This window comes from Chrysochloris asiatica, unplaced genomic scaffold, assembly GCF_000296735.1.
Source record: "Chrysochloris asiatica unplaced genomic scaffold, ChrAsi1.0 scaffold00122, whole genome shotgun sequence".
NCBI classification, from domain to species: domain Eukaryota; kingdom Metazoa; phylum Chordata; class Mammalia; order Afrosoricida; family Chrysochloridae; genus Chrysochloris; species Chrysochloris asiatica.
Genome location: NW_006408640.1, coordinates 1,076,260 through 1,098,414, shown reverse-complemented (window position 1 = coordinate 1,098,414; position 22,155 = coordinate 1,076,260). Strand labels below are relative to the sequence as shown.

General features: G+C 42.0%; 1 protein-coding gene across 1 annotated transcript; it reads right to left on the bottom strand.

Annotated features, from left to right (window-relative positions):
* Window positions 1-3,693: 3,693 nt before the first annotated feature.
* On the bottom strand, window positions 3,694-21,299 carry APCDD1 (adenomatosis polyposis coli down-regulated 1). Its single transcript, XM_006868706.1, has 4 exons — window positions 21,124-21,299; window positions 16,118-16,649; window positions 6,046-6,367; window positions 3,694-4,145 (listed from the first exon to the last, which is right to left on the bottom strand). The coding sequence occupies exons 1-4, from the start codon at window positions 21,201-21,203 to the stop codon at window positions 3,694-3,696; spliced, it is 1,386 nt and encodes a 461-aa protein (XP_006868768.1). The 5' UTR covers window positions 21,204-21,299.
* Window positions 21,300-22,155: the final 856 nt, after the last annotated feature.

Here is a 22,155-nt window from a genome sequence, read left to right as displayed (position 1 = left end):
AGTATTTCCTTTTGACTACAGTGTCCTTTTAAGGACACTTAGATGTTCTGTGCTGTTCTCCATATTCCCAGGCTATCTCCTTTGCATCTCTTACAGAACATACCGTTTTAAAATAAAGCATTTTGATATTTGTGCATTAGTAAGACACCATCTTTGTTATCAGGATATATTTAAAGAGCATAGTAGAGACTTAAAATACATATATATCATTAAAGTTTTTCCTTACCACTCAAGTTATTTCCATAAGGTCTAGGTGAGGCTTAATTTAAGGCTGCATCAGATATCCATCCTAACAGGCCCACAATGCTGGGCACTGTGGAACTTAACTCTAGTGGCTGTCCCAGGGCTAAAATGCTGCTCTACTCTGCCCATGACAGACATCACCCTGTAAGTCATAGGGTGTGGGGAATGATGTTACTGTGGAGGGTTAGAGAAAAAGAGGGAGACCCACAGCGAGATGAACTGGCCAAGTGGCACCATCAATGGGCTCAAGTGTAGCAACAATAGTGAGGTTGGTCCAGGATCAGGCAGTGTTTTGTTCTGCTGTGCATAAGGTTGCTATGAGTCAGCACTGACTCAATGGCACCTAACAACACAAAACATGCCCATATTGTGTAGAGTTGAGACTCCAGGAATTGTCTTTCTGAGTCTAGGATTAACTTGGACTTTGTTGAGTTTGATGCCTAGAACACCTCAAGTTTTATGGTTACCCAAGGAACACACATTCTCACCCTGAGCATTATTAGCCTACACCTAGAAGAGACAAAGTCTCATTACAGCAGGCCAGAGAATCCATTCCTCATTTATCCTCTACTGTCACTAACTCTTGCATTTACAAGTGGAACTACCTGCTACTAATGAAGGGGCAGATTGGCCAGCAACTCTTTTGAAAAATATGGAGTATTTTAAGCTTGTTATGAATATTCCAAGGTCAGTCCAAAATAGCATCTTGATCTTGACTTAAACATTATTGGACTTTTAAACCTGAATGACTCTTAAATACATATGTGGATAAATCAAAAGGTATCGCCACACAATCATAGAAAGCTTTATTAAATAAAAATATAAAAATGAAAACATTGGTTCTCAATATACCCTCCATGCAGGTCCATATGCTTCTACATGTTTTCATCCTTCTGCACTCTTTGATTTATACCACATCAAAATGGCAGTTTGGGCACCCTTGGGGAACTCAAGCTGTCTTCTTTGAAATGTCCTTTGAGTTTGGGGAACAAGAAATCTGAAGGGGTAAGATGAGGGCTGTAGGGTGTATGGGGTAAGGTTTCCCAGGGCATTTCTCGTAGGACAGCCCTTGCTACTTTTAAAGACTAAGCAAGTGTAATGATGTGATGGAAAACACTCCCTGGGACTTTTCTGGCTATTTTCTCACCAATAGTTTGCCATTTTCTTAAAACTTCTTCCCAGTAAGCTCCTGTGATAATCCTGTGTCCTTCCAGAAAACTCTATCAAGATTATCTCTTTGGAATCCCCAAAACACAGCTGCCGTAACCTTCTGAGCTGACCTCTCTGCCTTGATTTGAAGTGGTCCACTGTTTTGACTGGACCTTTTTTTTTTTTTCGAAAGCACCCTAAAAAGACTAATACAAGTGTATTATTGAGAGAACTGGTCTGCAGCGATCCACTAATTACAGATATGTTTTAACATATTTTGTTTGGAATAAACCCAGGCATGTATAACTGGAAACCTAGCAGCAATTCTTTTTGACTTACGCTCATGGATGTTTTTTCAAAAGATATGATCATGTTATTCTTAAGATGTATATGTATACACACATATTGCATACATGTTAATACCTATGTGTGTGTAGTATAATTTAAAAATTTTCAAAAAAACTAAATCTAGGTTGAAAGAAACAAAATCCAAACACACTGCCATAGAGTTGATTCCAACTCATAGCGACCCTAGGTAGGTTTTCAGAGACTACAAATCTTTATGGGGCATTCAGTCTTATTTTTTCTTGGGTTTGAACTGGAAACCTTGTGGTTGGCAACCGAATGCCTAACCTACAATGAAGTCTAAGTGAGTGACTGTGTTAAGTGAATGTAAACCTATCACTCCTGTGGTAAATCACTTAAGTATTCTTTAGAAGTGAGTATAGTTTTATACATAAATTTACTATGTTTTTAAAGATAGCATTAGTATTAATTAAGTAGATCCACAGGTAAAATGGATTTTATGGGAGAAATTTTGACATTTTTATTTATTACTGGTAGACATCAAGTTAATATTTTCATTTTGAATGAAACACCTTGGTATGTACCACAGCTTAAAATATAATCTAATATAAAACAATCTGGCACATAATTCCACCCTTACCCTTATAATTTAACATGACCCTGAACGTGACAGTACTGTAAAACATTACTTCTTAAATACAAGCCTGACTGCAGCCCTTAGCTATCCTCTCCATGTTTGCCTCTAGTTCCTCTGGGCTTGCACTGCTGCCTGCACCTCACCATTGCCCTCACTGGTCTAGTAATAACACTTGGTATTTTTGTAGCACCATTTGTAATGGTTCAAAGTAATAGACAGACACTGACTCATCTATACTTCCAGTGTCTCTGTGAGAAAGAAGCAGAGCCCTAACGATCTGGATTCTGTATAAGATGAAGAACCTGAATCAAGCTGTGTTGTTCAATAGTAAGAAGACTTGACGCAAAGTCTCATTTGCACCGCAAATTCAGGTATAGATGGTTCCTACTGCACTGCTTTTGAATGGCCAGGTACTTATTCCCTTCTGTATGTTTATTTTGTGGAGCATTAGAGATGACAGAAATTAAACTCCTTGTACTGATCCCAAGCCACATATAATGTGAGCTAAGATGAGGGTCTCCTGAATAGGAAATCTGTGGAATGAGCACACATGTCATTATCTCTCTGGTGATATATGCCTGTCATCTTTTCTCTACTGAGAGGGCATGGAAAAAACATCCAGACAGCAACATATCACAAAAGCTACAAAACTCTATGCTCTTAGCAAGTTAAAACAATTAATGTAAAAATAGTTTAAATTACTTTGAAACTTTAATTACAGATATTTTTCCATTCAACATTTCTGAATTGAAAGTTTTGATCCTTTCCATTTTTGCATAAAGACTGTAAAGGTGGTTTAGCTAAACCTTGTGTCTTTTCATATTTACATATCCACACCCAAGTCTCTTCCTTATTAAAAGGCATCTTGATCACAGTCCTAAACCAACTCTGTACTGGATCCTAGGTTGTAAAATTCAGAAAGCAAAACAATTTCAAAGAAAGGCAGGAAGCAATCCTAGCAAAAAGGCAGTAAAAGTTATAGTTGATCTTTGTTTCTTCTAAGCTCAACTTAGAAGTATAATAATAATTAAGAGGGAAAATTAGAAGGACCTAGCGCTCATCCTTGCTGCCCTACCACACACACCAGCCAGAAACGCCCTGCAGTTTTAAAGTGCAATTACTACTGTGGAGTCACACAAGCCTGGGATCAGACTGGATGAAGTTCAAAGCAGAAACTTCACACAAGTACTGCTCCTGACTCAGGGGCTGGGAAGGAGAGCAGAGAAGGGATTATGAAAAAGAATGACAGTTCTCAGACAGTTAAGTGCATCGAGAAATACATGCCCGTTCTTTTTGTAAGAAGAATCTGTAAATTGTGAGGAATCCTGGTTTGTAAAAATACATCTTTTCAGAAAGTTCTATCTGAGGATGTTCCAATTCAGCATCGTCCAAAGGCAGGCGATCACAGTAAGGAAGGTAGGGAAGCTACTGCTTTGGGGGACCCCACTCCCATACTGGTGGGGTCTGTGTTCCTCAGTCAAGTCCTCAGCCCTGGGTACAGAGGAAGCGCACTGAATCAAGGGCATCTGGTAAGATGTGGCTCTCTTCTCTGGCCTGTCAGGACTGGACCCATCACTGGGCCTCTGGCCATTGAATAAGAGGTATCTGCCCTGGGCATCCTGCTCCATCTTGAAGATCTCGTACTCCGTGTGAGGCAGCTTGATGCCTAAGGCCACACAGCCATTGGTGTGTGTTACATCCTGCTGGACACCCACCTTCCAGGAGCCCTCGGCCCCACACTCATTCCCACTGAAGACATTGAGAAGTGAGGCTGTGGCTGCATCCATGGGGGTGACCTTCATGTGGTTCACTGGAGGGAGAAAGAATAGTGTCACTGAGTAAGTGTGTGGCACTTACTGAGTAAGTGTAAGCCTGCTGGTACAGAATCTGAAAGTACTAGTTCTAGAGAAGGCACTCTCGTTAAAACCATCTTGCACAGCATGCCACCTGACCACAGTCCTCTCTGCCATCAAGTCGATTCAGACTCATCAAAGCACACTTGTCCCTTAGGGTTTCCGAGACAGCAAACCTTTATGGTTGCAGACAGCCTCATCTTTCTCCCATGGAGTGACAGGTGGGTTTGAACCACCAACCTTATGGTTAGCAGCTCTTTGCTTATCCTACTGTGCCACCAGGGCTCCTTCTTAGAACAAAACCCTGCCTGGTTCTGCGCTACCCTCACAATTAAGAGTATACTGATATGGAAAGATACAAGGTATTTGCATGAATGGTAGTCCCACCAAATACACCCACTGCAGTTGTCACCAGAAAAAAAATCCATTACATCTGTGTATAAATGCTGAGCCCAGACATAAAACCAGAACACAAAGTGGTCACAAATAGATGTATTTGACTGCACCAACCTTTTGAGTTTCATAGACCAGTCAATGAAACTGGAATTTTATTTCTATGTAAGAATGTTTTGAGGTCTTTAAAAGTTTTAGTGCCACACACTAAAAATTAGCATTCTTGGAAGTAGATACAGGCCCATCAAACTGGCATCTAAAATAAATAAGGCTTTAAGCAAGACAAAAATGAAAAAAACATACAAAATACAAATCCCAGCACTTGTACAGGATTACTTCTGAAGATCCTTCCAGGGGATTAAACTTTATGTATAACACAAGATACATCGTATTAGTGTGGGATCAGGCAAAGATTCCTCTGGTCCTCTTGGTTGAGACTATCAAAGGTCCAGCATTCCAGGAGCAAGCATTCATTCTACATAGGTGAATTAATAGAAATGCTCCAAATGAAACTGACTGAACCTGGTATGCACCCTGGAGAGAGTCACACCTCTTTATTTGACCATGGCAGAGCTGAGATCATTTTATGAAGACATCCAAACTTTAAAAAAAAATCTAGAAAAAGTCCACCAGATTTCCATCTGGCAATGCTGCATGGTGCAAATGGCTAAGCACTCGACTCCTAACTGAGAGACTGGAAATTCAAACTCATCCCAGAGGCACCTTGGAAGTAAGGCCTAGTGATCTGCTTTTGAAAGGTCATAGCCATTGAAAACCCAATGGAGCAATTCTACTCTGCACATGAAATAGCTAGCAGTTGAATCAACTTGATGGCAAATGTTTTGCCCTCTCTTGTTGAAAACAGCCTGATTCACCTCATTCTTATCTACATAGGATTCATCTTATTTACTGGCTCATATCATCTTATCGACATCACCTAGACAAACAGTTCTTAGTATACACCTTTCCGAAAGACACAGCCACCTCATGGACAGAAGCTTTCAAGTAATGATAATCTCAGGGCTCTGGTCACTTCAAGTGTGACCAACACTGTCTTCTATAGCCTCTAGAAAGTGAGTGTGGTTCTCACAGGGGTGACTTCAAATTGGCCATAAGTTGTATATAAGAAAGGAAGCATAGAGTAGTAACACACTAATAAATGGAGTCCTAGTGTGGGCTCTAGGATAAGCACTGGACTGCTAACCACAAAGCTGCCTCCTTGGACACCTCATACAGGCTCGCTATGAATTGCCACTGGCTCGATGGCACTTAACAACACACTACCAGTGTCTCTCTGGCCAATGGGACCTGTATCTGTGGTGACTACCTAACCTGGATCTGGGCCAAGAAGTGTACAGAGTGTTTGTGACCCTTTCCTTCAAGCTTGGCCTCTATACACATCATAAATAGCTCAGGATCCCTTGGTTCTTGTGCTGTTCTAAATAGGGTTGAAGACAGACCCACCTTTGAACACAAATTCAGTGCCTCCCATGACACGGGCGGAGTGCATACCCCGGCTGTAACGACCCCTGGCATAGATGCTGAAGGTTGGGTGCTTGCAGATGGGGTCGGAGTAGTGGTAGTAGTGGCCCTCCCACGTGTTATTGTTGTCATGGAAGATGAAGTGGCGGGTAAGGAAGAGGACCTCAGGGCGCACCTCACAGCGCTGGCTCACCCACTCCCCGTGCAGGCCGATGGTCAGGTCAGCCTTCGGGGGCAGGATTGGTGGATGGAATTCATCTGATCGGTAGATAATGCGACAGGCAATGCAGGCATGGTCGTGGTTCTGTGGTCAAGAAAAAGACATCCTCAGAGACCTCTACTTTCATGGGAGAGCAATGGTACATGCTTCTTACTAGTGGGGCTCACCTTGACTAGACATATGGAGGACCTAGGTTACGTCCCCTGAGAACCATAGGACCCAACAAGCAAGAGACAGGCTTGTGTGCACAGAAAGGACAGTGTATGTGCTTGCATGTGTGTATGCACTCACCAGCACACATGTGTTTTATGGATATTATAGATCTGCTTAAGTATTTCAGGGAGTCTCTGGGTGGGCAAATGGTTAATGTACTCAGCTGCTAAATAAAAAACTGGAGGTTCAAGACCAGTCAGAAGTGCTTCAAAAGAAAGGCCTGGAGTTCTACTTCCTAAAATCAGTTATTGGAAACCCTATGGAACACAATTTGACTCTAACACATGGGGTTATCCTAAGTGAGAATCATCTCAATGTTCCAGCTAGGAAAAGAACTTTACTGGGAATCCCATCAAGCTTTTTGAAACTAATGACAGCATTGATTGCTGTGCATAAGAAGGACATTGTCCAACAAAGGCAGGATCAGGAAAGCCTGAGAGAAAGCAGCCATGGATTTTAGAGGAGGAGGCATGCAACCCTCCACCTATTGTGTCTACTAGTTGCTAGGCTTGAAGGTTTACACAGGCTCTTAATGTGCTTCCTGCTTTTACAGCTTTGAGCATTTAACTCATACGAGATAGCTGCAGATTCATCTTTCAGGAGAGTGTCCCTGGTTGAGTTTGTTTTATAGTACTCATACGGGCCTACTGCCCAAGGGCAGGCTATCTAGGACTGAATGGCATCAGAAAGCCTCACATAAGAGCATGAAGAAACATCCAGCCACTGGAATGTGCTGTTGGCCTGCAAGTCTTCAGGCTTCAAACACATTGCAGTTCAGTTGATTCTGATTCACTGTGGTTATGTTCAGTGCCGTGGGGTAGGTTCCGACCCACAACAACCCTGGATAGGATTTTCAGTGAGTGGCCGGTGGCTTTGAACCGCCAACTTTGTGTTTAGTAGTATAGTGCTTATCCACACCAGGCCCCCTTATGTGTCAGAGTTGAACTAAACTCCACAGGATATTCAATGGCTGTGTTCTTATGGAAGTAGGTCACCAGGTCTTACTTATATCAGTGATTTGCTAACTTTTGGTGAATAGTTGAGCACAAACCATTTGTGTCTCCCAGGGATCTTAAGGGTTAACCAGTATCTCTAGGCCTGGAAGTCAGAAGACCTGGGTTCTTGGACATACCCTGCCATTATCTAGCTGTCTGACCCAAGTCAAATGAAAGCTCTGGCCAAGAGTGGGAACAATCTTACTGCTATGCTTTCTACAGCACAGCCTGTTATAAAGTCAACTGGGCTAACAAAATATTCAACAAAATTGAATGCACAATGCAAATATGATGAAGGTGAGGCGGGGAGAATGGTGTAGTTCACAGAGTTTACAGGGAACAGCTCTGCTGCTATCAAGGTCAGCAGTAGTCCCAGGCCCAAGTGTTCATGCAGAACAGCTCCTGTGAACATGACTGGAAGGGCACTCACTCTTCTGGGCAGCAAGCATGTGTTTGCCTGCATTTCTTCACTAGCGTCAGAAATAAAAATCACCAAGATCTTTTCGTTTTTAGCACTCACTCGATTTGATATTGCTGTGGTTGTGGTTTGATTTGTTTTAGATCGTGGCTTTTTCAAGGAGGGCAGAGGAAGAAGTGGGCTTTTGTTACCTTCTTTTTACATTTTCATGTAGAAGCAGATGATAAGCTTAGGTTGCTGTTTCATTAAATGAGTTTAAATTTGCAATTGATGGAAGAGACTGTTTCCTTCGTGAACATCATTCATCGCTTGTAAACAATGAAATAAAACTGGCTTCAAGAGGGTGAGATGACAGCAAAGTCCCCTGCTGTCCCCAGGTCTGCTTTCTATTTGCCATCCACTGTTTGCTGACAAGGGGTTCTGGAGCACTGAAGACCCTGCCCCTCAGCCTGTGGTGCTCTCTGCAACTTACAAGAGGGGAAGGCACTGGTACTCACTTGGTTAGGATTGTCCTGAATTGCAGCACATAAGTAGAAGGCTCTGGCCAGGTACTGGGGCCAGGCCCATCCTTTAAGCAGCAACTGTTAGTCATGTTAGGCAAGTTATTTAATCTCAGGTTTAAACTCCTCATTCATAAAGTAGGACTCACTCTGGGCAGACTCAGGTTCCCATTCAGGGTTCTAAGAACATTCAGAGGAGGGAATTGTGGGTGATGACCAGAAGAGAGCGGAAATGTGTGGCATGACTCCTACACATAAGCACTCTTATCTTTCTATTGCATGTTATGGTGAATACGACACAAATTTAGCTAAAAGCATCAGGTAACTCAATAATGTTTCCATTTTTCAGTAACTACTCTGAGGTAAAGGTTCCAAAATGTTTATCCTGCAAAAGGGTTGGATATTCAAAATGGAGGATGGAAAGTTAATATACTGCAGAGAATGATCATCAGAACCATACTTGCTGTCCACACTCCCCTCCCTCCCCAATCAGGTATACTGGATTCACACCAGCATGGTACTGGGGCTCAAATCTCATTTCTCAAACATGAGTTGGGGTTTGGAGCTGCAGTGTCTGGTGTCTGATGCAGGAAGACACTGAGGTTGTGAGAAGACCCTACTTCCATGGCCTACAAGGATTTCCACCATATTATGGAAAGAGAGAAGCCTACAGGAAAGCATGTTAGATCAGTGTGAGTGGTGCTGGATTACCCAATGAGCAAGTTAAACATGGACTTATACTTTGCTTACTGACATTACAGACAGAATCACTGAAAGTTGTATTTTACTATTTAAAAGAGAAAGGTATGGCACTATAGGATAACCACTGGACAGCAAGGTTGGTTTGAACCTCAAACTCAGTGGTTCAAATCTACCAGCCACTCCTTGGAAACCCTATACAGAGTTGTTATGAATTGGAATCAGCTCGACGACACTTAACAACAACAACAACAACAGAGAAATTTCTTCCACAGCACCTGGGTCCTAGCATTACTTGGGGAATACCTGCTACAGGTGCAAACCAAACAATGCAATGTATTCATCACACAAGGTGTAGGTAACCTGCATTGCAGGGGAGACCTCGGTGTCTTTCAGATCTGGGATCGTAGAAACTATGAACTCAGGCTCCCTTCAGTTACCTAAAGAGATCACATGATTCCACTTTCAGAAAGAAGTTGGGTGGGCAGTTGCATGCATGCATTCTGTGTGTATCTCTCTAACTGTAGCATCAGGCAGCCACGACCAGCAGCTTCAGTTGTCTGCCCCAGCAATCCAACGTCTTCTCAGAGACGGTACCGAAGTCAGGTTAGGTACCGACTTCACTTGCTGGCCATGCAGGAAACACTTGTTACACAGCTGTAGAAGGACTGCCAGAGCCTTATGGGAACACTGCACAGTGACATGTAGCTTGCTACAACTATCCATAAAGGATCTTGGGCCCAGAAAATGGTGGAAAAAGACAAATAAAATGAGCGCCAATTCCCCAGACTGTATTCCGTTACTGAACCCTTACAGGAGGAGGACAAGTCAACTGAAAACTCTTGCACCTGGTGTTAAGAAGGTCTACAGTAGTAACATTCTGCTTATTAGGGAAACGGGTTCCCTAAGAAGTTCAACCAGCTTCCATCAAATCAATTCTGACTCATGGTGACCCACTGTGAGTCAGAGTAGAACTATGTTCTGTCCAGTTTTCAGTGACTGATTTCTTAGAAGTGATTGTCAGGCTTTTCTTTTGAGGCATGTCTGGGGGAACTCAAACCTTCAATCTTCTGGTTAGCAATTGAGCACATTATCCATTTGCACCATTGAGGGTCTTAAGGAATATCACTAATCACAACAAAAAGACAATGTTGCATTCTATTAAAGAGACAATGTATAGACTCGACAGCTAGATAAAAAGGACCACAAGCACCTGGTTATCTCGTAGAAATGACTTTAAGAATGATTTCAGGAAAAGAATGTGTTTAATATTTACTTGTTTCTTTTACATCATTTACTTTAAATGCATTTATGATTATTTTTAATAATTTAATTACATCTATTATGAATCCCAAATGGTTTGGATCATTTCTCCTTCTATTCTTTCCTCACAGTGCTTAGCTGAATACTCCTTAATAAATATGCTTGCTGAGTGGGTTGACTTTGGGTTTGTTCAGGTTTCACTCTATCCTCTTGGCTTTCTTGCCTCTGGAGGGATAAAATGTATACCACTCTCATTGTCCCTAGCAAAAAGTATTCCCTGGTCTTTTAACTACTTAAATATGTCAACTCTGAATGCTTGCTTAGCTTTGTAGCCAAGAGGGATAATGAACTGGTTTAGAAAGAAAAGTGTATGACAGCAGCTGCATCATACAGCAGTGACCCTTCACACATTGACCCAAATACAATAGAAAGCAACCCTTTCAGAGTCAAGACCATGTTCTGATCCCAGCAGCTCATTTTTTTTTTTAACATATATTTATAATGTGTAACATCTATTGTGTATATATATACCTAACTCATTATTAATATAAGACTGGCTTCTAAAATTATTTTGAGTCATGAGTCCTTAAACTTCCTGGTACTCCAACATTTCCTCCAATTTCCCCATTCTACAAGTCCCTCTTCTTTCTCTTATACTGGGAGAATGAGAGGACAATACTTGAATTTCTTCCACAGCACCTGGGTCCTAGCATTACTTGGGGAATACCTGCTACAGGTGCAAACCAAACAATGCATATGAGAAAGTTTCAAAATATACATGGAAAAATTCCATTATATTTTCATCCTATTTTTCTATGATCTTTTGAAGTCTCCTTCCTCATACAGAGATAAGCTTCTCCTTGCAGAGTTGATCTTTATGGACCTAGGTTAAATCCTCCATTGCCCATGGACGCTACCTAGTCCAAAGGCCCTCTAATGTCACAAATATTAGGAAGCCCCAAAGTTAATTTATATTTTTCACTTACTGTGTAAGACAGACCACCTCTAAAACATATGCTAACTCACAACCTAGAGGTTTCTACAGAATTCAACAGAGAAGCATGTATTTTAGTTGAGGAACTCTAAAAAGTTTTGGTGTTGTTTTTCCTCTGACACACATCGCCACTCCTGTGTGTATGCTTGGAAAAAATATTTAAGATAGAGCCTGGGGGAAGCTGTCTGGTTTTCAGACAACCTGATTTACCACCCTGTGGCTAAAGCAGTGCAGGGTTTTGGAGAAAGACCAATTTTATTTGCTTAAAAGTCTGATCCTGAGCCTTTGGCATTTCTAACTAACCCAGCAGTCATTTGCTTTTAATTACCATCTGAAAGACTGAACCTAGTTAACCCTTCAACTGTAGGAGCCTTCAACAGTTCTGAGGAATACAAGCTGAGGATTATGGCTGCCAACATTCAGCTGCATTTTTTAAAAAGTTTTATTTTAGGTTGTCTTGATTGTTTTAATGAAGAGTTGCCAATTCCATAATGAAAGGCTGCTTCAAGCACACCTGATTCTCTTCAAATATTGCAGACTTGCCAAAGACCCCTGAACCTCAGGCAAAGTTGAATAAAGCTTTAAAAAAAAAGGTTGACTTAATGTTTCTATTTTAACATGGTGTCCTGTTTCCAGAGGGGCCTGAGACTAGTGGTTTCAAACTCAATTTAGCATTTAAGCTAATTTTCAGCCAGGTCTCTAAGGACCAGCAATTAGGAAAAGCAAAGAGTTCAAAGAAGAAGGGTTATAACCTCTGAAAGGCATGTTTGTGAGGTCTGTAGAAATACTTCTAGCAGCCCTTCTTCCTGTTCTCAGTCCCAACAGCTGCCAGCAGGTCAAAGAACCTGCTGCCACACAGTCTGCAGCAGGCAGAGAAAACGGTAGGTTTTCATTTCGCTATGCCTGGAAAGACACCAATGTCTAAGTCCATTGATTCATACTCAGAGCTGTCCTAAGGAAGGGATCTAAAAACATCCTGACAATTTTGCTGTGGACTGCAGGCCAAGAGGTACAGCACAAAGAACAACATGAGAAGAATGGTCCCTTTCAGCTCCCAGAGCTGTGAGGATACAGACTGTTGGGCCTTAGGGGTCAGCCTTTGATGAGTACTCCCTCCCTCAGCCCTCCAGGCTGGCTGATAGGAAGTCAAAGTGGTCTGTGTGCTGAGATGGGAGTCTGGAGGCCAGGGCCTCCCCCAGCTCTGCGCCATCTTGATCTGTGCCCCTGCCCCCTCTTCCTCTAAGCCGCAGAGTCCCAGCTTTCCATTGCCACTCCCATTTTCATTTTGTGTGTTAACAAGGTACAAAAAGGTGGCTAATAAGACGTTTGTCTAATGTCCGCAGCTATGCAGCTCCCTTCCTCAGAGGTGACCCTGCAAAGCGTCCTATGTGCCCTTTTAGAAATACTCTATTCCTTTGCAAGCATATCTTTTTCTTTTACATAAATGGTATTACACTATTCATGCCATTAGGTATCCTCCTTTAAAAAAAAAAGACTTAGTAGTTGTGGTAAATAAACTACAGGCAGTTTCCACCTCATAGCAACCCCTGTATAGGGTTTCTGAGGACTACTGCAGGGTTTCAACTGCTGACCTTGTGGTTAGCAGTCCAGTGCTCATCCTACTGCACCACACCAGGACTCCAAACTTAGTATTATATCCTAGATAACATCTAAGATCTTTTCCTATGTATTTCCAGAATCAGGTCTAGGGTTAAAAAATGTACTTCTTAAAAATCTGGGTATATGTCCCATACTGCCTTAGCGGAGAAGGGAGGAGGAAATGGGAGGAGGCATTTTATAGTCAGGCATCATAAAGCATTTTGATGTTCCCCAGCCTGTAAGAGCCACAGATCCAGAGGGCTACTTACTAAGACCCACTGAGGAAGTGAGGCAGCTTTGGCCAGGTGCCCTTTAAAGACATCATCATGCATATTAACCCAATAAATTCTTCTACTTTCATCATTTTATAGAAACAAACAAACAAAAACCTAAGGTTCTAAGAGATGAAATAGCAGAATTGGATTCCAGGATTGACTACCCATTCCACAGTTCATATTCTTGCGATTTTATCCAGCTTACACCCAGAACAGGAGTCCTGGTATGGCTTAATGCACCAGAGTGCAAAGCCATTTGAACTGCAAGGTCGGCAGTTAAAGCTCACCAGCTGCTCCTCGAAAACAGGGTTTCCATGGGTCAGAACTGACTCGATGGCACTTAACAACAACAACAACAAACACTCAAAACAAGTAACTTTTCAACTTTTTGACTTTTAAGAATTCTAAAATGATCAGCCTGACAACTATGATCCTTCGTTCCCATGCCAATGTTTAATAACTTTCACTTTCAAGACACTGTCCCTCCAGTTGGCCTAAGTGTGTGCTGCTCTCCTGACACACACTGAACAGGCTGAAGTCACTCCTATCGAGACCTGGGGATTGAGTGCCAGAACCCACTGGAACTAGAAGACTAAGAACTGTTTGTTTTTATTTTGTAGACCACCATGTTTAGAACCATACGTCTAGAAGGACAAATACTGAATTGAAGGTGAAGAGGTAAGAAAAATGGTTATGGCTAATGCCTTTTTTGATCAGTGCTAAAAAGAGCTTGAAATATCAGGAGTCTCAAGTTGGCACTTACAGGTCAGGAAAACAAATTTAAAGGCATGCAAATGACTAGTCTAAGGTCAAAGCTGGAACAGAGGAGGAGCCTGTAGTCCTGACTGCAGTCTAGGCAAGTCCCATGACTGGTCCTTACCTGCTTGATTTTTGCTCTTTTGCTGCTCAGTGTGTCTTAGTTGGAAGATGAGCAGGAGATGAAGACAATTTTGTTTGTTTAGCAGATCTTAATAAAGGCTCAGGGGTGGACAGAGGTTGATGCTCTTGACCAAAATGAAGTTTCTGGATTATCTGTGGACAACTATCACTCATAGCTTCCTTATCTCTCATTACCAGAGAAAATGCGAAAGTTGACTTAGATCTACTCAGAGAAATCAGATATAGATATGGAAGTCCCTTTCCCCCTACTATTAAATCAGGGATTTCAAGAAAAATGTTACTTAGCTGCCATGTTCAATGCTAACTCTGGATACTACTGTCCACTGGAAAGGCCCCCAAATGAAAGTGAAAGCCCATTATTCACACCACTTTTCAGAAGACTTCTACTGGAGCCTGGACCAAACACCACCACCCTGGCTGAGGTCTTGTTCTGATGAACAGATTCTCCTCTTTCTGTCTTTCCTTGATAAGGGCAGAGGGTTCTAAGAGAATCTCTGGGATACCTGATGGCAGCAAGTATGGAGTCAAACATGAGAGGTGGACCCTCTCTGGTCCTAACATACTTTCTTCTTCAGCTGGTTTGCAACTCATAATGCAGAAAATAACAGGCCTGGCTCTTATGCCAGGAACAAACCCTGTGGCATTCTGGGCCTGCTGGCAGGCTGCCCACACAGGCAGGGGTGCAGGCAGCTTTGGTCCAAGGGCTCATGGGTAGGCTTACTTCCACTACACACTCCTGCATCCCTAACAAGATGACTCCACCAAGCAGGTGTTCACTAGATTTTTCAAAAATATAATAAATGACACTTTCATTGCATGGACTCACAGTAATGGATAAAAAGAGATAACAATGAGTGCTCTTTGGCAGGGGAAGTCCCCTCTGTGACACCACAGTGAGTTATGAATCAGCTCAGAGGATGAATGAAGAAAAAGACTTTACAAAATGAATAAAATGACAAGCACAAGTCAAATTGAGTTCTATAATTAGAAAGTCACTGATCCAGAGAGGATCCCACAAAAGCTCTTATGAATGGCTGGGGGCCACTCTGAAAAGACCTATAGCAGGGCTGAGCAGCTCCCCAGGATGACCACTAGGAAGCAAACTGCCCTCCTAGTCTTGAACTTCACAAGCTTCTGTGGTGGAAATGATCAAGTTACATATCTGACATGTATTCTGAACTTGCGGGAAGGAAATGCTTTGTGAATTCCAAATGTAATTATTAGACTATCATTCAAGAACAGAGCACTGTAAAGTTTTAATTGTTTCCTGACCTCTTTAATCATCCCTTCTGATCATAGTGATTTTACATTTGATAAAAATTAAAGAATGTGAGATTTGGAGCAAAAAGATTTGGTTCAAATTCCAGCACTCATTAACTATGTGATCTTGGGCAGGTCACTTAACCCTCAAATCTTAAATTCCTCTTTTGCATGAGAGGGTAGTAATAATGTCTACCTCACAAGTCATTGTGAAGACACACTGTATGTGAAAAGGCCAGAGGTTCCATGCAAGTCATACTGCTATTCCCTCTGCTGTCCCTCCCTACTTCTGCCATCAGGTCTTGTGGCATTGCTGTGGTCAGTGTCTCTGCCAAGTGTGGCTACACACTGCTCATCTATCCTTCCTCTTATAATTCCAGGAGCAGCTCCTGGATGGTCAGAGTTGAAAGGAGCCTTAGACAGTCTCAGCACAATCACTCCTGCCACAAACATATCACCACCACTCATTTCAAATGGGACAACTGAGGCTCAAAACCACAGGGTCAGCTGGTGGCATACCCAGGGTTCCTGACCCGGCAATGTGTCCCTCAAATGCAGCCCCCACCTCCTAGTACACCCTGCCTCAGTCTCCATTCTGTGACTTAGTAGCCACACTTTCTCAGGTCCCCTGGTTCTGACATGCCTTCACAATGGGCCACTCATCCTCTGCGGAGCACAGGAGAGGGCAGGCTCTAGAGGAGGTAGTTGAAGCAAGTACCTTGGCATTTTGCAGGGGTGGCTGATAACTTGATGGCCGGTAAAACATCCTCTGGGAGGCATCTGTGTGGATGTCGCCTAAGAAGAGCTCCTCTACGAGGTGGTCTAAGTTGTGGTGCAAGTACTGCTTCTCCACCCGGATCAGCTGCAGCTCGTGCATGGCAAAACTCACAGCCCTGGTGCACTCACAGCCACTCTCCTCATGCCACAGGTCATGGGGGACATCCTGTGCCCAGGGGCTCCCGGCTGGCACAAACCCAGGACATGTGCGGTTCACCAGCTGGCTAAGCCTCTCGGCAGTGGCTTCGGTGTGGCAGATAACCTGGACGTGGTGCAGCTGGTAGTCAGCTTCTGTGCCCCCTCGGATGATCCAGGAAGCTTGGCGCAGACGGATCTTGCCGCGGACGACAAGCGTATAGGTGGGATTTGTGCAGCGGTTGCCACCATAGTAAAACTGGTAGGCTTTGAAGGTGTTATTGTGGTAGAATCTGTAAGATCTTGTTATGAACTCTGGGCCTGACCTTACTTCACACCTGAAAAATACAAGAGGAAGACTTTTTAAGGCGCAAAGCTTAAGGAAGAGATTCAGAATCAACCCACTGCTGCTGAGTACATTCCAACTTAGAGACCCAATAAGGCAGAGTAGAACTGCCCCGGGGGGTATCCAAAGATGTAAACTTTTATGGAAGCAGATGGTTACATCTTTCTTCCTCAGAGTAGCAGGTGGGTTCAAATCACTAACCTTTCTGTTAGCAGCCAAACGCTTAACCACTGTGCCACCAGGGATTCTTTGAGACTCATGACAGTGTTAATAACAACAAAATGTCTAGTCTGGGCCAGACACTGTTCTAAGAACTTTATTTATGCTCATTTGTTGATTCCTCACAATTATGTAGGGGTTAGGTATTATTATCATCCACATTTTACAGATAAGAAAACAGAGCCACAGGGAAGTTACTAAAAAGTTCAAGGTCACAAAATTTTATGAGTCCAGAGTGTAAAGCCTTTTGAACTGCAAGGTCAGTGGTTTAAGCTCACCAGCTGCTCCTTGGAAACCCTATACATGGTCACTATGGGTCGGAACCAACTTGAAGGCCCTTCACAACAATAACAACTTATGTGTTGTTGTTTTTTTTCCCCAATGAATACATTGATTGTTTTTGTTGTTGTTGAGATTTGCAGCAATTTGAAAAAACTCACAGATAAATCATGTTAGGCTTTAAAAATGAAAAAATTTAAGAAAAAGGTTATGTCATGAATGCATAAAATATATGCAGATTTTAATCAATTTAATAATTTACTACTATAAGACATATACAAATCTGTGATAAAAAGTGGAGTTCTGGTGTAGTGCTGTAGGATAAAGCACTGGGCCACAAGGTTGGTATGAACCACAAGGTCGCAATTCAAAGTCACCAGCCACTCCTTGGAAACTCTACACAAAGTGGCTACGAGTTAAACTCACTGGATGGCACTTAACAACAGCAACATTACAAAGAGTTAAAATATATCAAAACTTACACACATAAACACTTAGCAACCATACATGGTACTAGTCATAGTTGAGAGAAATGTAAACAAATGTAAAGATGCAGTATTAAATCATAACAGCATAAAATTAATGGCAGATTACACCATATTCATTGGTCTTGCAAAATGTTATCATGTAATCTCCCAGATAATTTTGATTATCAAGGCCATATTTCCAACTATGGATCCTTTCTCTTGGTTTCCAACTTTTGCATTATAATCACAGTAATTATCAATGCATCTTGACTGCATACTTGATCAATTTCTGACTAAAGAAGTAGAGAGAAGTAGTTAATTTCATCATCACTGGCTTTAGGGTTTGGTGCATAAATTTGAATAACAGTTGTAATTAAGTAGTCTTTTTTGTAAGTTTGTATATTATCCTATCACAGACAGCATTGTTCTTTTTGATGAGGAATGAGTCACCATTGCTCTTCGATGTATTGTTCCTGGCATCATAAACCACATGACTGTTGAAATTCAAAATGACCAATACCAGGCAATTTTAACTAACATGGGTGCTCTGTAGGATAAGCAGTGCACGGTGAGCCACAAGGTCCACAGTTCAAACCCAAAAGCTATTGCATGAGAGAAACATGAGACTTTCTGCTCCTGCAAAGGCTTAAAGCCTCAGAAACCCTCTACAGGGTCACTCTAAATTCGAACTGACTCCATGGCATTTAAAAACCACAATGCCTAGGATTATCAATCTTTACTAATTCCGTTTCATTTTTGACAGCTTTCAATTTACCTAGATTCATACTTTTTATTCTTTATGTTCTGAATATTAATGGGTGTCTTTAGCTGTATCCTCATTTTAAGTTGTACCCCATGATCAAATGAAGGTCCTGCAAACTTTGCTCCATTCACATCACTATGGTCAACTCTACTTTGAGTCAGAAGCTCTTCCTCAGTAGTATTTTGAGTGCCTTCCAACCTGAGGTGCTATCTTCTGGCACCATATCTGACAATTCATAACGTTTTCATATTCTGGCACTATATCTGGCAATGTTCAGTTGCTATTCATAAGGTTTTCAATGACTAACCATTCAGAAACACTCTGCCTCTCCCTCCAAAGCTGTCTTAGTGTGGAAGCTTCACTGAAGCCTGCTCACCAGGTGTGATCCTGCTGGTATTTAAGATACTGGTGACATGGCCTCTAGCATTACAGCCACACGAGTCACCACAGTAGGACAAACTGACAGGTGACTGTTGTTGCTGGTAAGTGCCGTCGAGTCGGTTCCAACTCATAGCAACACTGTATAGGGTTTCCAAGGCTGTTAATCGTTGTTGGAGTAGAAAGCCTCATATTTCTCCCACAGAGTGGCTGGTGGGCTCAAACTGCTGACTTTGGGTTTGCAGTCCAGTGATTACTATATAGAGCCAGCCACCGTGCTCCCAAGATGAGTGGTGGGAAGTAATTTATGACAATTTAAAGCAAAAGGAAGGTAAAGGATCTAAAGCTGGATAAATTGATGATGGTAAATGATGCTATGATCATTTTAGAAAAAAGGTTTATCTTAAAAAGATAATGGGAGAAGTAGTTTCTCTGACCAAGAGATATCAGATGAATCCTCACATACCATTAAGAAAATCACTGAGGAGAAAGGGTACCTGCTTGAGCAGGTTTTTTAATGCTCTATTTTGAAAAAAAAAAAAAAATCCACAAAGGACATTTATTATTAAGTAAGGAAGACACATGAGCACTACGATTTAAGTCAGGAAGGAATAAGCTAACTACTGTTTTGTGCAAATGCAGTTGGGTTTATGATCAGGACTATCCTTTATCTATAAAGCTACTACCCCAGCCCCTCCTCCCTCCGGAACCTTTAATAGAAAAGGTAAACATCAGTTGAACGTCTTTTGGCTATATAAGAAGGTAATGGGAACTTTTTTTCTGAGTTGGTTCCATCAATCCATTGTCCCTGACATCAGGAGTACCTTGTCAGTAAATCTTTTCAAATTCTTACGATACTAGAAAATGTTTGTGGTCATCCAAAATCTCCTAAGTTCAACACCAAAGGCATTAAAGTATCAAACACAGTATCTCGAATTCATCCTCAAGATTAGGGTGTCATAGTGTGGCACTATAAGATAAGCACTGGACCCACAGGTTGGCTTGAACCACAAGGTTGGCAGTTCAAATCCACCAGCTACTGCTGGGAAACCCTATATAGGTCTGCAATGAGTTGGAACTAACTCGATAGCACGTAACAACAGCAAGTACCTTTAAGGCTCATTAACCATGGCATTCTATGGAAAGGATTATGAATGTTATGGAAGAGAACCCAGATAAAGAGAGAACATCATGAAAGTATGAAAGGATTACACCATGGAAGATACCATTGTTGTAATAGAAAAAGTCATGAACGCCATCAAGCTCGAAACAATAAATTCCTGATGAGAAAACTGTGTTCAGATGTTGTATATGACTTCACAGGATTTACGACAGCTGAGTATGGCAAAAAAGGATGGGGGTGAAAGGTTTCAAGATACGGATATTGGAGAAATTCAAGAGTTAATAGACACCACACCAGAGGAATTAACAGAAGATGACCTGACAGAGATGTGATTCTGAACAAGTGCCAGAAGAGAAGGAAAAAGCCATAGAAGAAATGGTCCCAGAAAACAACTGACATTAGACAATCTAGCCGAAGAATCTGATTATTCAAGACTATTTTTGACTTCTTTTACAACACTTCTATGATAACAGTACTGAAACAAAAGCAAATGGTGGAAGAAGGATTAGTTCTGTATAGAAATATTTTTAGTGAAATAAAAATACACAAAAATCAGACAGAAAATCCAATGTATTTCTGTAAAGTGACACTGGGTATGCCTGCCTCTCCTGCCTTGTCTTCCCAATTTTTCACCTCTTCCACCTCTGCTATCTCTGAGACAGTAAGGCCAACCTCTCCTTCTCCAGTCTACTCAACATGAACACAATGAATCTTGCAAACAGATGACTTAAGTTTGTGGCATTAATAGATATAGTACAATACAATACTATAAATGTTAAGTCTCTTTCTTATGATTTTATTAATAATATTTTCCTTTCTGTAGCTTATTTTGTTGTAAAAATACAGCATATAATGCATTGTTGTTATTGTTGTTGTTAAGTGCCACTGAATCAGTTCTGAATCATAGTGGGTTTGAACTGCCGGCCTCTTGTTGAGTAAAGTGCCATACCTGGACTCTGCAAAGTACATATAACATATCAAATTTGTTTTAACTAACTTTTCATGTGATCAGTAAGGCTTCTACTCAACAGCAGGCTGTTAGCAGTTAAATTTTGAGGGATCAAAAGTTATACATGGAATTTCAGCTTTGCAGGGATCAGCAACCCCTACCCACTGTGTACATGTGTAAGGGCCAAGTGAACAGAGTTTATTTTCATCTAAGAAACCACAACAAGCATTTTTCATTTCAGTGTACTTTCTGTACCCTCCCGACTACTCCCACTCTTACAGCTCTTACCCCGTGGAGACCCAGTGCCCCTCGATTGTGGGTGGCATCTGCACTGTGATCCGAGCACCATTGTGGAGATGTTTAAGCATGTGGTGGCATTGGGATTCCTTGAAGGCCCTCCAGGCGCTTTTCTCTAAGGACTTCGGGTGAGATCTGCTGTCCGGGTGCAGGAGAGCAGAACCCTCTCCCAGCCCTGAAAAAGAAAAGTGAGAGGTTAACCCACAAGAAAATTAGTGATAAACATGAATCAGGTTTAAGAATAGCCTATTGTTGTAACCAACGAGATGGCGGATCGGGTAGACGTGCAGTGAGGAGCTTTATCAGCAACAACACAGAATACTGGACCAAGCAGGCTCAGGGGAACTCTGAACCACATATAAAGGAATATTTAGAAGCTTGGAAGGCTTACAGCTAGGGGAATTTGTAGCAGAATCAAGAAATCCATTGCTTTATAATTCAAGATGCTCAGCTGCTCCTGGAGCCACCACCTAGGGAGAGACCAGGGGGGTGAAGACTCAGAACAGTCACGAACGCCTGACAAAACTGTAGAGATACAGGTGTGGACATTCATTTTTTTGGTATCTGTTCATTGGTCTCACGTAGTCTGTGCAACTCCATTTTGTTGACTAGAGGGGATGCCTGAACAAATGGACACCCCACCCCTGGAGGGTTCTACTATGCATGTGCACAGATCACCTCAAAAATGTAAAGTGACAGTTTCCACTTAAAACCAAATGGCCACCACTCATCTGTCAGTTTGTTGTACTGTGGTGGCTTGTGAATTGCTGTGATTCTGAAAGCTATGCCACAGGTATTTTAAATACCTGCAGGGTCACCCATGGTGGGCAGGTTTCAGATGAGATTCCAGACAAGGACAGACTAGGAAGAAAGAGTGACAAACTACTTCCGAATATTTAGTCACTGAAAACCTTATGAAGAGCAGAGAAACACTGTCAGATATAGTGCCGTAAAATGAGCCCCTCAGGTTAGAAGGCACTCAAAATGCGACTGGGGAAGAGCTGCCTCCTCAAAGTAGAGTTT

Coding starts and splice junctions, on each gene's coding strand:
- APCDD1 (XM_006868706.1), bottom strand. CDS start 21,203: ATGCTTAAACATCTCCACAATGGTGCTCGGATCACAGTGCAGATGCCA. Junction 16,650..21,123: donor GGGCACTGGGTCTCCACGGG/GTAAGAGCTGTA, acceptor TGTATTTTTCAG/GTGTGAAGTAAGGTCAGGCC. Junction 6,368..16,117: donor CACCCCTGCAAAATGCCAAG/GTACTTGCTTCA, acceptor TCTTGACCACAG/AACCACGACCATGCCTGCAT.